Here is a 17,585-nt window from a genome sequence, read left to right as displayed (position 1 = left end):
AATCATCTCGTTAAAGAATATTGACATAAGCTGGCATTATTATAACCAAAAGCTACGCTGCAGCTGTAGTAAACCTGAAACCTGGTCTGAGTTTGTTTTTTGTTTGCAAACTCAATGGTGTGATTGTGGACTTTTGGTTAAAGCATGTGTACATGCTGATAATTGGGTGTCCATTCACAAACCCCTGAATTGTTTTATTCATCCTCTCTGGAGGCATATTTTTTTCAAAAATGGAGCTCCTTAACTGTACAAAGACATATCTTTGTAAAGCCTGAACCTTCCTCTTTACAACAGCAAGAGACTTGAAATTTGTCTGCTGAGGAAAGAGCAACTCTGAGACATTATGTGCTTGGATATTTACTGAGACAGAGAGGACACAGCCTCTCCAAGCATGTGCAAATAATTGTAAAACCTTGACTGACTAATTGACTTGGACTGACAACTCTGATAAAGTTTTTGTTTATTTAAGATAGGCGTTAGTATCAGCTCCAGCCATGGGGTTGCCTAATTATGACCTGTCATTTGTCATTTGTATGTGTGTGAGAAATTAGGTTACATGCAGGGGGTGTTATGTCAACAATATGGGGGGGCAGCATAGACATGTGGTATACTTATTTAAACAATTAGAAAAATTTGCTAGAAGAATGATTTCTTGTTTAAAAGCAGTTGCAGCGGCTGCCAGTGCAGTGTTAGGTAGTGCAGACATAGTATTGTTGCATTCACTCACTGTGAATGTTCCACATGAAGTACATTCATTGCTTTTACAAGAAAAGAAAAAAAACTGCACATCTTACACCGGCGTGTCTCTTAACTTAATAGCATGTGATATTAACCCTTTCTCATGTAACACTTACAAGTTGCACAAAACCTAATCCAGCTTCTCTGCTGCCGATAGCAGAGAATGGTGATTTACCTGACATTTCTGAAACACCTGTCTCTTACCCTGATTTAATCTTGTTTGTTAATGGATCATCTATGAAACTGGAGTCCGGAGAGGTGGGAAGAGGTGATTGTAGTGAATCCTTTTGAAATGATAAACTCACCCCTCACATGAATTTTTCTGCTAAAGCAGCTGAAATGGTAGCCTTGGTGTGAGCATGGAATTTGGCAAAAGGCAAATCTGTAATGAAACTAGTTTATTGGATAAGACCATTGGAAAAAAAAAGGGGATAAACTGCGGGCATGATAAAATATGAATGTGCTATGATGGCCACATGGTAACTTCATACATGTTATTAGCCCTGTTGCTTTGTGCACACTTTGATTTTCAGTGTGCAAAGGGGGGTATAAGAGAAACATTTGAATATGGGGTTATGGTCACCCTATTTATGGGAGGTATGGGGTTACAATAGGTATAATTCTATGTTTGTAGCATACAAAATGTATTTTGCACCAGGATTCACTACAGTAGCAGCCATGGATTGTTACAATGAGAGTATGAGGAAGGGCATCATCCATCACCTGAAAAATCCATTTGAACACATTATGATGGATTTCATTCAATTGAACAAATACAGAGGATATGAATATTGTTTGGTCATAGTTGATATGTTTTCAAAATGGCCTGAATGTTATCCAGTCAAGCATGTAAAGGCCATATCAGTGGCTAAGGCTTTAATGAGAGATGTTGTGCCTAGATGGGGAGTTCCAAAGAAACTACCCTCAGATAATGGAGCACATTTTGTAAACAAAATTATTGAAATGCTCTCTGAGAAATTGCAAATGGACTTCAGAACCCATTGTGCATACCATCCACAAAGTGCATGTGCTGTGGAGAGAACTAATGCAATGTTGAAAGCAAAACTGACTAAAATTACAGTGTCAATAGGGATGGATTGGGTAACTGCACTTCCTTTAGCTCTTCTCCTCAGAGGCCGTTCATTCAAGATCAACAGGGCTCAGTCCTTTTGAAATTTTGACTAGACGTCTTCTGCCGGCTCCAGGGTTTACTAATCCACCTAACGTAGAGGATGTAGATATACAAATGACTAGTTACATGCGAGGACTGATTGCTGCTCTGTCTTTTGTGTCTCAATAGGTGGCGTCGGCCTTTCCACAAAGTTTCCAAAGGACACACCCAGTTGAGCCAGGAGCCTGGGTTCTGATCAAAGATTTAAGGAAGGACGAATTGGGATCAAGAGCGGTGGCGAGGACCGTTTGAAGTACTGTTATCTACATCTATGACTGTGAGGAGGGCTGAAAGAGACACTTGGGTACATCTGTCACACTTCAGAGGGGTGAAAAATCCGGAACAATACATAAACTGAATTGGATTGGCAATAAGAAAGGATTGGTAAACAATCTTCGGGAGGCTAAAGAATACAGCCGTCAAGACAGATTCATAAGTATCACTAGCACCACATCAAAGTATTTTTCTCAGTTTAGCTAGATAACCGTTACAAGTTTGTTGTTTTTGTTTCATTTTATTTGGACAGTTACCTGAGGCGGGTCTAACCAACCCAAGTCAGCTCTGCTGTTGAAGATCTAGGGATATAGGTTTTATTTTTGAGTTTTTGAATAACTGAGAAAACAAAAGATGTTGGTGTTGGTATTGTTGATTATTTACCTGAGGGTTAGATCATCTACCCTAAATGAAGAAGTGTGTGGAACTAATAAAGTCTGTGATTTAGCTTTCAGTGCCAAAACAATACTAACAGAAACTAATGATACATGTTGGGTATGCCATGACAAATCATTTCAAGTGCGGGTGTTCCCATATAGAACGTTTCAGGACTCTGTATGTGCAGCCTCCCGATTATGTACCAGCCCTCAATGTCTCTTAGAAGTAGGTTTAGAAAACATGGCAGCATTTAGGGATGGCTCATCATTAAATATCCTGTTGACAGTAATGGATTCAGTATGGTTGTATGAAACAGGAGAAAGGTCACAAAGAAAGTTAGGATGGGTTAACTCTGACAAATCTGTAAAATATGACAACTATTGGCCTGTTCAAATCACACAGAATCAAGATGCGCCTAAGGCAGTAAAATCGTATACCATTTATAATAATAGTGGATTTCCCTTAAGGGTGGCTGAAAACCTTGACAGTATGCAAGTACCAGCTAAAAAAGGGTTTGTGTGTTTGTCTGTTAAACCTCCTAACCAAGATAACATGACTAGAAAAGAGTTAGGACAGAGTAGATGTCAATATTATCTCAAAGCAATTTATGACCAGCCAAAGGAGGGAGCTAAACAAACTAAGCCTGGAATTTGGATGAGGGGAGATTACTTCCCACTGATAAGGTATAGCAGTGTTCCAAGTGCTAACTTTAATTTTGCTCTTCCTATGGGCATGTATTGGGTGTGCGGTAAGATGGCTTATTCCTATTGGCCTCCTAATGCTGTAGGAACATGTTACATAGCTGCCATTGCACCTACAATTTGGATCTTATATAAAAAACAGTACAACCAACAGCAGTCTACTACACATCCCCATAGAGAGAAAAGAGAAATGACTTATACGTCAGGAGGTATGAGTAAATGGAATGGATATGTTATAGCAGATCCATGGACAGGACAGGGAGCTACTGTGGGTTGGACTTTTTCTTTATGGGGTGGGGTAGTGGCAGCATTACAAAAGATTAATGGTTTAGCATATCCCTTACAGATTGTAGCTAATGAAACAGCAGCTGCACTGTCAATGTTAAATGAAGAACTAAGAGCTATGAGAACTGAACTTATAGCCCATAGGATGGCCCTAGATTTAATGCTAGCAGAACAAGGTGGTCTGTGGAAGGTGGTGGAGACCTCATGTTGTTTCTTAGTGCCGGATGAATATGACAATATCACCCAATATGTTGAAGACATCCAGAAAGCGATGCCCAATCCACCACCATTAACAGCTTTTGATTCAGTCCTAGAGGATTTTGGAAAAACGATTTGGGGCAACGGCCTCCAAAAGACTAATGATAATGTTCAAAATTGGATTACCATTCCTAGTCCCTTTAGTGACTTTTATCCTGGTTCTGTTTGTGGGAAAGTTTCTATTAACCTGTATAATGAGTGCTTTAAACAAACAATTCACAGGGAAAAAGTATGTTGCTGTCAAAGCAAGGAAACCTGACAGAAATGAGTACAAGTTTCCAAGTAGTCCCGTGCCAACTGAAATGTATGAAGATGTTTTTCCATTTAAAGAAGTCCCGAATAATGAAAGAGAGGTAATATGGTAGTAACAGAAGTGAACAATGAGTCTGACCCAATTTTGAAAAAACCTGGTTTAAATGATAGATATGCAATTGGAAATCATGTTGTTATTTAATTTTCCATGGGTAATGTGTTTTTTTTTCTTTTCCATGTATAATATGGATGTAAACTTGAATAATTGGATCACTTAGAGAAAGTAATTCGTAACCATGTTTTGCTGTAATGTGTGTTTAAGGCTTGTAATCAAATGTAATGATGATACATATAGTTGCTCTAGGTGTGGTACTATAGTACCACAAGGGGGGAATGTGGGATAAAAAATATATGTTTCACATTTAATTAAGTAGGTTAGTATAGGATTCCATAGTATAACATAAATTGAATTGGTAACTTAGTGTGGCCATGTATTCTGTCTGACCTGTTGGGTAAGGTTTGATGAGCTAAGAGTGTTACTCAATGCTTGGGGTAAGGGGATCCTGTGTAAATATTCTTATCTATAGTGGAGGACGAGGTGGCCACATTGTAAGAGTACGAGGGAGGGGTTTTAGGTATAAGACATGAGTTTGCCCAGAGACTGATGGGCATTGTTGTTGAACATTTCATGAACATGGATTGCTTGTAACAATGCTCCCGATATCGTTAATAAATCTGCAGTACCACTCCAGTTGTCTGTAAGTAATTTTGACCACATTCTGTTTGTATGTCAATGTTAGAACTACCAGTTATTAAAAGTCCTGTGACATTTTAACACAAAATGTTTGTAGTTGTGGAAAAATGGCAAACACATTTTCAGTTAGAGATCTTCAAGAATGGATGTTTAATGAGTCTCTTAACTCACCCATCAGTGATCTGAGAGATTCTCTCTCCATCTTCACCTTCATCATCCTCTCTTTCACTCTCTTCTCATCTCTCCTCATCTTCTTCTCCAACATTTGTATTCTCTGTCTCTCCATCTCATATTGCTGTCCTCTGTTTCCTGCCACCATCTCTTCTATCTTCTCCATCAGCTGTGTAACCTGCATGTGATTTTTCCTCTTCTCATTGTTGAGGACATGATATCTGTTCCCACATTTCTCTACCAGCCACTGCAGACTCTCTCCTTCACTCTCAATGTACTGCTCAATGGGTTTGTCTCCCAGCCAGTCTCCACAGGTGAACAGCACTATAGTGTGACTCCACACTCTCTCACTGAGAAGCTCCAGGTGATCCTGCACTAGTCTTTTCTCTGTCTCTGTGAATGAAATGTCCACACCTATGACCAGCAGCAGAGCGTGGGGTCCAGGAGGACACAGAGACACACTGAGCTCAATCTCATTTTTAGTCAGTTCAGGAGTTTCCTCTAACTGATGACTCATCCACCATCCTGGAGCCTTCACCACAGTGACCTGCCTCCCTGCTACTTGTCCCTGTCTCTTCACACACTGAGCTGTTCTCCCTACAGTATCAAACTCTTCTCTGCCCAGGATGGTGTTTCCTGATTAACTCTTCCCAGCTCTTCTGTAGCCCAGCAGCACAATCCTCAACTCTGACAGATGATGAGCTTCTCCTGAGAAGAAAAAGTACAATTCAGTCAGAACTTGTTTGACTTCTTCCAAATTAGATTTGGTAAAAAATATCAATGACGGTACACATTTTAAAATGTAAAATTAAGCACAACTGTTACGAACAACAGTAGACCCCACAGAATGAAGTGACAGAAGAGAAATGTCCAAGGTTAAGGATGAAAGGTAACCAGACTCCTTAGAAAATCCATGATGTGAGTTTACCCAGTCTGCTTTTCTCCCTACTCTGTCTGAACCCAAACTAATCGTGACACAATTAAGCACCTGCCAACGAACACACACACTCTCCACATACAGGGAACACAAACACACGTGCAAGGCAGAGACACATACACTCAATCTACACATATTAGGGACACACACACAAGGGAGAGACCCACACACACAGGCTAGAGATGCACCGATCAATCGGCCGCCGATTAAAAAAGCCGGTTTTATATCCAACCGGCCAAAATCGGTGACCTGCCGGTCACTGTCGTAATTTCCGGTTTTCGGCCGATCAAACTGACCCGCATGCGCGGTGCGAAGCAGCTCAAGGCGCCCAGAGCAAAACAGCTAAAAACTAGCAAGACTCGGGAAGAAAACATGTCACTGATTAGGACTTATTTCACTGTGTGCCAGGATGACCAAAACACGCTGTTTGTAATGCTTGCAAGTCAAAAATAAGCCGTGGAGGATCAACGCCTAAGACATGTAGGCCTATGGCTGCCAGTGCAGAAAAATACGTTTACAAATCTATGGATATCTTCGCAAATAACTATTAAAAAATGTGAAACACATCGGGATATTTAGCCGATCATTATGCAGAATAATATTCCTTACAGTTGAGTAGAATATGATTGTTAGAAAAAGATCGCTATTTTCACAAATGAACGTCTGTCTATGCTCCTGAGACTAGCTGAGTAACGTTAACGCTACCCTGCACTTGACCCGCTTGCCCAAGCCTACCTCTCTGCTCCATGTATGGCTGCCAGTGCAGAAAAAGAAGTTTACAAATCTACGGATATCTTCGCAAATAACTATTAAAAAATGTGAAACAAATCGGGATACTTAGCCGATCATTATGCAGAATAATATTCCTTACAGTTGAGTAGAATATGATTGTTAGAAAAAGATCGCTATTTTCACAAATGAACGTCCGTCTGCTCCTGAGAGTAGCCGAGTAACGTTAACACTACCCTGCACTTGCCCCGCTTGCCCAAGCCTACCTCTCTGCTCCATGTACAAGCGTCGATAGCGAGCGCTTGTTTAGCTTGGCTAGTAATGTCATAGATGGGAAAAGAAACAGGCTTTCTGGTGAGAAGGCAGAGATGCTTCTGTTTGTGAAGAAGAACCTGCCATTGATGGTTAAGTGATTGCATTGGGAGTGGGATGGAGTACTTTGATCACAACCCAAAGCTACCTGTTTGAATTGATGTTTTTTTTTATCCCATATTATGATGCACTTTTTATTTAGAGAGGTCAAAGGCCTGAAATGTGCAATTTACTTTGAGAACCAGTTTATTTTCAGTACATAATAGTGCACTTTATCTTTTGTTTGTATTTATTTTAGTTTTATCCTAGTTATTGACCTGTAAACTGGACTGAATTTCAGTGTTCAAAATAAATTTGCTCAGGAGGCATTGTTGAAACTCTCACTCTATTTCTTATTTGTGATGTTTTATTCTTGAAAAGGGGAGTTATGATAGCATACAGTTGTGGTTTTAATTGCAGTTATATAGGCAAAATGTTGTCTGGGAGAAGGGTACTCAAGCCAAACAAATATGGTGTCTATTATATGATTATATATATAATTATTTCTTAGAAAATCGGTATCGGAAAACCGGTTTTGGCAGGTCAGACCTCCTTAAAAACCGGAAATCGGTATCGGCCAAGAATTTTGCAATCGGTGCATCTCTAACACAGGCACGTGTTGTACCTACCGTGAACACAAGCAAACACAAGGGGGAGACCATCTTGTGTGTGAAGATTTAAAACTTGTTCTGTTTGTATGTCAATGTTAGAACTACCAGTTATCAAAAGTCCAGTGACATTTTTACACAAAATGTTTGTAGTTGTGGAAAAATGGCAAACATATTTTCAGTTAGAGGTCTTCAAGAATGGATGTTTAATGAGTCTCTTAACTCACCCATCAGTGATCTGAGAGATTCTCTCTCCATCTTCACCTTCATCATCCTCTCTTTCACTCTCTTCTCATCTCTCCTCATCTTCTTCTCCAACATTTGTATTCTCTGTCTCTCTATCTCATATTGCTGTCCTTTATTTCCTGCCACCATCTCTTCTATCTTCTCCATCAGCTGTGTAACCTGCATGTGATCTTCTCTCTTCTGATTGTTGAGGACATGATATCTGTTCCCACATTTCTCTACCAGCCACTGCAGACTCTCTCCTTCACTCTCAATGTGCTGCTCAATGGGTGTGTCTCCCAGCCAGTCTCCATAGGTGAACAGCACTATAGTGTGACTCCACACTCTCTCACTGAGAAGCTCCAGGTGATCCTGCACTGATATTTTCCTTGTCTCTGTGAATTGAGTGTCCAAACGTATGACCAGCAGCAGAGCGTGGGGTCCAGGAGGACACAGAGACACACTGAGCTCAATCTCATTTTTAGTCAGTTCAGGAGTTTTCTCTAACTGATAATTAATCCACCATCCTGGAGCCTCCACCACAGTGACCTGCCTCCCTGCTACTTGTCCCTGTCTCTTCACACACTGAGCTGTTCTCCCTACAGTATCAAACTCCTCTCTGCCCAGGATGGTGTTTCCTGATGAAGTTTTCCCAGCTCTTCTGTAGCCCAGCAGAACAATCTTCAACTCTGACAGATGATGAGCTTCTCCTGAGAAGAAAAAGTACAATTCAGTCAGAACATGTTTTAGTTCTTCCCAAAAAGTTTTGTTTGAAAATATCAATGAAGAAGACTTTCTTTTAAATGTTCAATTTGTTACAAAAAAAAGTTTTACTGAAAAAAGCGTGATGGCTACAACAAAAGAGCAGAAAACAAAGGAAATCGACATACAGGGAACACACACACACACACACACACACACACACACACACACACACACACACACACACACACACACAGGCACACACGGGAGACACACACACACAAGGGAGACACACACACCCCCCACCTACAGGGAACACACACACACATACACAAGGGAGACACACACACACTCCACATACAGAGAAGACACACACACAAGCTCCACCCACAGAAAACACACAAACACACACACACACACACACACACACACACACACACAAGGGAGAGACATACCCTCCTAATACAGGGAGGACACATACACACGCTTCACCTACAGGAAACACACACACACACACACACACACACACACAAAGGGAGCCACTGGGAGCCTGTTAGTGGGAAATATTTTATGTGAATTTAGCTATCTACACGACTTTTTATATGTCTACATTGACATCGGTTAGTTGTTAATGTGCTACACGAATGTTGCAGAGTATCGTTGGTCTTAACTGAAGCACTTAAATATTATTTGTAGGTTGCTGCTAACGCTTAGACTAAAAATCCATTGAAACACATAGTAGCTAGCTAGCCTGGCTGCTAATAAGTATAACGTTAGCAAAATAAAACCTAAATAGGTTCTACACATATGTGAAATACATTCCCTATGTAATGGATTGAGAGCAACGCTCCCAGCATTACTCCAGAGAAAATCACTCTAGTAATCATTTCAAGCTTGCTGGAGAAGGCACTTCCAACTCAAAGCCACAAGCAAAGAGCAACAGTGGTCGGAAGCAATATCATAAGAGACGAAGGGGACATGAGAAACGTTTTCCACGGATGCACAATTAATGGAGATATTCAAATCAACATAAACAAACGTAAACAACAGCTTAATGTTAGTCTATCGAGTCACAAGTCACTCAGTCTTAACTTTAGTTAATTAAGTGTGCACAGCATGGGCTATTTAGGTTACGTTTATAAAAGTTAATTAACGTTGTTATGCCCAGTGCCTACAAAGCATTTATGATTGATTTAGAATGTTTAGGCCTGTTTAAATTAAATATTATTTTATTGAAAGTGTCCCATTGTCATTTTTGTTATTTTAATGGACACTTTTACCAAATGAACAATGTGAATAAATTAGATGGTGCGAGATCTAGCAAGGACACCTGGGATGTTTTCAGACGAAGCACAAATAAATGTCGATCTCCTAGCCAATCATCAACAAACTTTTGGTGCTAGGCTAACACATGTGATGTTCCCAATGTTGTTTGTCTGTTGCATAGCAACAACAGGCACACATAGGGGGACTTTTTACTCTAGGCTACTGAAATGCAACTTTTTTGTGCTAAAAAGGCAACTTACTATTTACTGACTATTTATAATGTTGCTGGCAACCGTATTATAAAAGCAATAAGGTACTCGAGGCAGTAGCCTACTGTATCGTCAATAATGTACTGTTCGAGGCAGCGGCGTAATACCGACTTGACGGGCTCGAGTGCAAACCAGCCATCGGAGGCCCCCTTACCGTTGTATCGTCAGGCGAAACTAATGATTTTGCGACTTTGAGAGGCACAGACAAATGTACTTATGATATACAATGCACATAAAGGGTTGTTACAATATGTTGTCATGAAAAAAACACCAATGAAAACAGTATTTCATCGATCAAACTGATTTTGGAGAAACAGTGTATAATGAGCAGATGGGACAACACAGGGAAAACATTAAAACAACTTCTTCAGGGGGTTATCAAACATTATTGTGAATTACGAACATTTACATGGATTTATGGGAACAGCCGCTCGACAGCGCCTCGTCTGCTGCAATCAATTAAAAAACAAACATCCTCCAACAATATCACGTAGACCTATGCGCAAAGTAACTTATTCTTTTAACCACATTGAAGCGAAAAAAAAAAATATTTCAAGTACCGTTAGGCGTATAAAAAAACCATAACATGCATGACGTTAAGAATGGCATCCTACGAGCCTTGCGTTGAGCAAAATTATCAACAATTCCAGAAATGTTCAACTCTCTGGCCCGGATGCTTTCGATGGACAGGGTAGCTAATCCACGCAGTATCTACTGCACATACTGCTCTTAAGTAGGTCTTAATCATCTTTTGTTCAGAAAATGATCGCTAGGCTGTGACTATGGTCACAGGTACGGTAAGAAACAATAGCAGAGCCGTGCACACCTTGCCAAATGCTGATGTAACCGAGTGGTTAGCAACAATCTTTTGTTTTTGCTATCTATTGCACTCATGACTGCTGAGAAATCGCTGCTTTAAAAGCAGGGCGTGAACAATAGGAGTTGCGCTGGAAACGTGGGCGCAATGTCCCCGTCATAGTGGTCGACAAAACTTTTGCCTTTCCAAACAGCTCATCATCTCCTGCGAGTTGAATGGGAAAAAAAACTATGACAGGGACATTGCGCCCACGTTTCCAGCACAACTCCTATAGTTCACGCCCTGCTTTTAAAGCAGCGATTTCTCAGCAGTCATGAGTGCAACAGATAGCAAAAACAAAAGATTGTTGATAACCACTCGGTTACATCAGCATTTGGCGAGGTGTGCACGGCTCTGCTATTGTTTCTTACCGTACCTGTGACCGTTGCTGAGAAATCGCTGCTTTAAAAGTAGGGCGTGAACTATAGGAGTTGCGCTGGAAACGTGGGCGCAATGTCCCTGTCATAGTGGTCAGACAAAAGCGGGCCCCCTTTTGCCACGGGCCCTAGTGCAGCTGCACACCCTACACTCCCTATAGTTACGGCACTGGTTCGAGGGTTATTCCTCCTACGCGTCAGGCCTAACAACACCCTCGAACATTACATTATTGATGATACAGTAGGCTACTGCCTCGAGTACCTTATTGCTTAAATAAACTGTGGTTAATATATGGGTGAGGTCAGTACACAGGTTTGTTTTATAAAAAGACTGCACATAGAATACTGTTATAGGGTTTTATACATTGTGCTTAACAGTCGAGAAAATATGGTAGTATTTTGAACTGCCATCACTACATCCTTCTGGGTAAAATATACTTTTATGGTTACATTGGGTGAAGTACATACATACAAGTTGTACCATATAGAGATATGCTATACACAACATAGTGGCCAGAAAAGCTGCATTTGTTTGCAAGGCCCATGTATTGTCAAGCAGGACTTGCACATGGCTGTAAAGTGGTCAGTGGTTGTACACCAAACTTTAAATTCACATTACTCACATTAATAATATGTTGTTCATAATAATCTGCTGGATAGTGTGTGCCCTCATCATATTGTTTAAAAGGTAGCTACTACTAGATTAATGTGTGATTTTATTAAGAATGTGTGGAGGGGGGCAGTGGAATTCTGAGATATGGTTATTGAACAGAGACCATTCCTGGCACAACAGAGACTATGGATGACACAAACATGGCTGCTGCAGTACGTACATACTTGTGTTGCCTGGACAACATAGACTATGGATGACACTGACATGGCTGTGGCAGTACATACAAAATGAGAGTACAGTAAAATATGAGATTAGAGTTAAAAATGAGATGAAAATGATTGTAAAACAGTACATGTATAACTCACCTGAAGGGGGCTTCTTCCTAGCTGCCATTTTGTTTAATCAAGTGTCATGCCTGCAGGCATCTACAGGACGTTACTGGGACTGCGTGCCTTTATCAGGAAACAGATCAACAACATCTTCAACAACAACAACAACAACTCTCAGACTCTCACTTGTAGTTTGTAAACATAATGTTGTAACATGTTGTGTAATGGAGGTCCATAGTTTACAATACCTTCCTGTTGTGAGAATCTCACACTTATACACACGCACACTTAATATTTCACATTTGTAAACATAATGTTCTTACATGTTGTGTCCTGGAGGTCCATCAATATGATGTATTTAATGAAATGTACTAACCTTCCTTCAATCGCCGCTGCTGCGTTAGGGGAGGTAAGCAGTAAGAAAGCAGAGCAGGAGTTCACATGTACACGCTTATGATTACTCATGATTACAGTTCACCTGTTTGTTATCCGAGTTTGTTCACCTTTGGCCGTCTCCTGTCTGATTGGCCCAGCATTGCCTCACCTCTCTCCAGTGGTGTCAAAAGTAAACACATTAGTTACTCAAGTAGAAGTATTGATACTGGAGTTTAAAAAGACTGATAAAAGTTGAAGTAGCAACTTAACCTCTTTACTCAAGTAAAAGTAAAAAAAAGTACAGGCTCTAAAATGTACTTAAAGTATAAAAGTTAAAAGTAAATAAAAACATTTAAAAAACATTTAAAGATAAACTAGTTGGACTTAATATAATTGACATTACTGTAAGAAAAAATAAGCTTCATTTAAAAGCTGATAAGTGCTACATGGAGCCCAAGACATACAAAAATACAAAGTACAAAAATATAATAATGCTGTCAAAGACAACAATCTCGAAGAGCATGTTTTTCTCAAACGTTATTGGAATTCAAGTAGACCTCCACCCTTTTTGCATATTCGTCTCTCATCAAGGGCCTTTGCAACTACTATTTGCACTGGGTCTGAGCCACCTACAATGTTAGCATGCTACTAGCTGTTAGCAATTAGCAATCCCTACATGGTTCTTGGGTTCGAAAAGTTTGCACCGCATTCTCCATGAGTCCTTTTTGCTCCCAACGATTTCGAACAATTCTTTGAGGTAGGGCCAGGGACGTGGATGGTTTTTCTGTTCTCCATCGTCACTACTGTCTTGCGTCTTCAGACCCTTCAGACATCTCGCCAGAGTTGCCATCTCTTTCTGAAGGCCCTTGCTTGGTTCTGCGTTGAGCATGAATTGCTGCTTACACGTTGCAATTCACACCCAGAACATAAAATGGCGCAAGTCTAGAAAAAGGGGCCGACGCACGCAAGACGTGAAAAGACGCGCAATGGTCGCGCAAGGGGCTTGCGTGGCCTCTTGCGCTTGCGCTTATGCACAGTAAAGGCGGCTGCATGCTACAGCGTTGGGGGTTAACGGTTGCGCAAAATTTACTCGGTGCAGTTCATGCTCCCAAAGGTTGCGCGTCTTGTCATGAGCCTGCCATTTGCCTGGCAGAAAGAAAGCTGTTTCCCTAACAGAAAGTCTGAAGCTTGAAGTTCTTTTCAAACCTTTGCTTGGGTAGCACTGTTAAACTGAGCAGACATGCAGACTACATTTGAGTAATCTCATCACGTAACATTCGTTTTCTAAAAACAATCACATAGTATTGCATGTTTAACTGTGGTAGAAAATACGTTAGCTTAATGCTAACGTATATGGAAAATCCTATAGACACCGCGCTAGGTATTAGCATCAAGTAATTCACGTTAATGTTTTTGTATGAGCCTGCTCTGCAGATAGATAACAGGTTCCCTAACAGAAAGTCTGAAGCTTGAAGTTATTTTCAAACCTTTACTTGGGAAGCACTGTAAAACTGAGTAGACATGCAGAATATTTTAGTAACCTCATCTCGTATCATTCGTTGATAGACCTGTTCTGTCTCTGTGAATGAACAGGTCACATCTATGACCAGCAGCAGAGCGTGGGGTCCAGGAGGACACAGAGACACACTGAGCTCAATCTCATTTTTAGTCAGTTCAGGAGTTTCCTCTAACTGATGATTCGCCCACCATCCTGGAGCCTCCACCACAGTGACCTGCCTCCCTGCTACTTGTCCCTGTCTCTTCACACACTGAGCTGTTCTCCCTACAGTATCAAACTCCTCTCTGCCCAGGATGGTGTTTCCTGATGATCTCTTCCCAGCTGCTCTGTAGCCCAGCAGCACAATCTTCAACTCTGACAGATGATGAGCTTCTCCTGAGAAGAAAAAGTACAATTCAGTCAGAACATGTTTGACTTCTTCCAAATTAGATTTGGTTAAAAATATCAATGACGGTACAAATTTTAAAATGTAAAATTTAGCACAACTGTTACAAACAACAGTATACCCCACAGAATGAAGTGATAGAAAAGAGAAATATACAAGTTTAAGGATGAAAGGTAACCAAGGTAAAAGAGTGTGGTTGCTACAACAAAAGAGCAGAAAACAAAGGAAGGGCCTCATTCTTTCCTGCTGTGGTCTCCTGACTCCCTAGAAAATCCATGATGTGAGTTTACCCAGTCTGCTTTTCTCCCTACTCTGTCTGAACCCAAACTAATCGTGACGCAAATAAGCACCTGCCAACGAACACACACACTCTCCACATACAGGGAACACAAACACACGTGCAAGGCAGAGACACATACACTCGATCTACACATACCGGACACACACACAAGGGAGAGACCCACACACACACACGCATGTTCTACCTACCGTGAACACAAGGGGGAGACCATAGTGTGTGTTTGAAGAATTACAACTTGTTCTGTTTGTATGTCCATGTTTGAACTACCAGTTTTCAAAAGTCCTGTGACATTTTTACACAAAATGTTTGTAGTTGTGGAAAAAATGGCAAACATATTTTCAGTTATAGATCTTCAAGAATGGATGTTTAATGAGTCTCTTAACTCACCCATCAGTGATCTATCCATCTTCACCTTCATCATCCTCTCTTTCACTCTCTTCTCATCTCTCCTCATCTTTTTCTTCAATATTTGTATTCTCTGTCTCTCTATCTCATATTGCTGTCCTCTGTTTCCTGCCACCATCTCTTCTATCTTCTCCATCAGCTGTGTAACCTGCATGTGATCTCTCTTCTTATTGTTGAAGACATGATATCTGTTCCCACATTTCTCTACCAGCCACTGCAGACTCTCTCCTTCACTCTCAATGTACTGCTCAATGGGTGTGTCTCCCAGCAAGTCTCCATAGGTGAACAGCACTATAGTGTGACTCCACACTCTCTCACTGAGAAGCTCCAGGTGATCCTGCACTGATCTTTTCTCTGTCTCTCTGAATGGCTTGTCCACACGTATGACCAGCAGCAGAGCGTGGGGTCCAGGAGGACACAGGGACACACTGAGCTCAATCTGATTTTTAGTCAGTTCAGGAGTTTCCTCTAACTGATGATTAGACCACCATCCTGGAGCCTCCACCACAGTGACCTGCCTCCCTGCTACTTGTCCCTGTCTCTTCACACACTGAGCTGTTCTCCCTACAGTATCAAAATCCTCTCTGCCCAGGATGGTGTTTCCTGATGAACCTTTCCCAGCATCAATGAATCCCAGCAACACAATCCTCAACTCTGACAGATGATGAGCTTCTCCTGAGAAGAAAAAGTACAATTCAGTCAGAACTTGTTTGACTTCTTCCAAATTAGATTTGGTTAAAAATATCAATGACGGTACAAATTTTAAAATGTAAAATTTAGCACAACTGTTACGATCAACAGTAGACCCCACAGAATGAAGTGACAGAAGAGAAATGTCCGAGGTTAAGGATGAAAGGTAACCAGACTGCCTAGAAAATCCATGATGTGAGTTTACCCAGTCTGCTTTTCTCCCTACTCTGTCTGAACCCAAACTAATCGTGACGCAAATAAGCACCTGCCAACGAACACACACACTCTCCACATACAGGGAACACAAACACACGTGCAAGGCAGAGACACATACACTCGATCTACACATACCGGACACACACACAAGGGAGAGACACACACACACACGCGCGTGTTCTACCGTGAACACAAGCAAACACAAGGGGGAGACCATGGTGTGTGTGAAGAATTAAAACTTGTTCTGTTTGTATGTCAATGTTAGAACTGCCAGTTATCAAAAGTCATGTGACATTTTTTCACAAAATGTTTGTAGTTGTGGAAAAATGGCAAACATATTTTCAGTTAGAGATCTTCAAGAATGGATGTTTAATGAGTCTCTTAACTCACCCATCAGTGATCTGAGAGATTCTCTCTCCATCTTCACCTTCATCATCCTCTCTTTCACTCTCTTCTCTTCTCTCCTCATCTTCTTCTCCAACATTTGTATTCTCTGTCTCTCTATCTCATATTGCTGTCCTCTGTTTCCTGCCACCATCTCTTCTATCTTCTCCATCAGCTGTGTAACCTGCATGTGATCTTCTCTCTTCTCATTGTTGAGGACATGATATTTGTTCCCACATTTCTCTACCAGCCACTGCAGACTCTCTCCTTCACTCTCAATGTGCTGCTCAATGGGTGTGTCTCTTAGATAGTCCCCATAGGTGAACAGCACTATAGTGTGACTCCACACTCTCTCACTGAGAAGCTCCAGGTGATCCTGCACTGATATTTTCTCTGTCTCTGTGAATGGAGTGCCCACACGTATGACCAGCAGCAGAGCGTGGGGTCCAGGAGGACACAGAGACACACTGAGCTCAATCTCATTTTTAGTCAGTTCAGGAGTATCCTTTAACTGATGATTCCTCCACCATCCTGGAGCCTCCACCACAGTGAACTGCCTCCCTGCTACTTGTCCCTGTCTCTTCACACACTGAGCTGTTCTCCCTACAGTATCAAACTCCTCTCTGCCCAGGATGGTGTTTCCTGATGAACTCTTCCCAGCTTTTCTGTATCCCAGCAGAACAATCCTCAACTCTGACAGATGATGAGCTTCTCCTGAGAAGAAAAAGTACAATTCAGTCAGAACTTGTTTGACTTCTTCCAAATTAGATTAGGTTATAATTATCAATGACAGTACAAATTTTAAAATGTAAAATTTGGGACAACTGTTACGAACAACAGTAGACCCCACAGAATGAAGTGACAGAAGAGAAATGTCCAAGTTTAAAGATGAAAGGTAACCAATGTAAAAGAGTGTGGAGGCTACAACCAAAGAGCAGAAAACAAAGGAAGGGCCTCATTCTTTCCTGCTGTGGTCTCCTGACTCCCTAGAAAATCCATGATGTGAGTTTACCCAGTCTGCTTTTCTCCCTACTCTGTCTGAACCCAAACTAATCGTGACGCAAATA

At 41.1% G+C, this 17,585-nt stretch overlaps 1 protein-coding gene and 1 pseudogene across 2 annotated transcripts in view; both read right to left on the bottom strand.

Annotated features, from left to right (window-relative positions):
• Nucleotides 1–4,416: 4,416 nt before the first annotated feature.
• Nucleotides 4,417–6,926, bottom strand: LOC308375741 (GTPase IMAP family member 9-like; annotated as a pseudogene). The gene is made up of 3 exons: nt 6,914–6,926; nt 5,127–5,689; nt 4,417–4,428 (listed from the first exon to the last, which is right to left on the bottom strand). The product of its transcript is annotated as a GTPase IMAP family member 9-like (transcript).
• A 675-nt stretch (nt 6,927–7,601) lies between these two features.
• LOC308375740 (uncharacterized protein) overlaps nt 7,602–17,585 on the bottom strand; it is a gene marked incomplete at both ends in the record, with an annotated part of 13,525 nt that continues 3,541 nt past the window's right edge. Inside the window, 8 exons of the mRNA XM_080851919.1 lie at nt 7,602–7,623; nt 7,926–8,541; nt 8,989–8,992; nt 13,295–13,513; nt 14,406–14,512; nt 15,211–15,903; nt 16,162–16,183; nt 16,583–17,232. Coding sequence (XP_080708045.1) covers nt 7,602–7,623; nt 7,926–8,541; nt 8,989–8,992; nt 13,295–13,513; nt 14,406–14,512; nt 15,211–15,903; nt 16,162–16,183; nt 16,583–17,232 — 2,333 coding nt within the window. The remainder of the gene's footprint in view (nt 7,624–7,925; nt 8,542–8,988; nt 8,993–13,294; nt 13,514–14,405; nt 14,513–15,210; nt 15,904–16,161; nt 16,184–16,582; nt 17,233–17,585) is intronic.

This window comes from Sprattus sprattus, assembly GCF_963457725.1.
Source record: "Sprattus sprattus genome assembly, chromosome: 15".
In the NCBI taxonomy this organism is placed as follows: Eukaryota; Metazoa; Chordata; class Actinopteri; order Clupeiformes; family Clupeidae; genus Sprattus; species Sprattus sprattus.
Note: the sequence above shows the minus strand (reverse complement) of the source record. Positions and strands in the feature narration are given on the sequence as shown.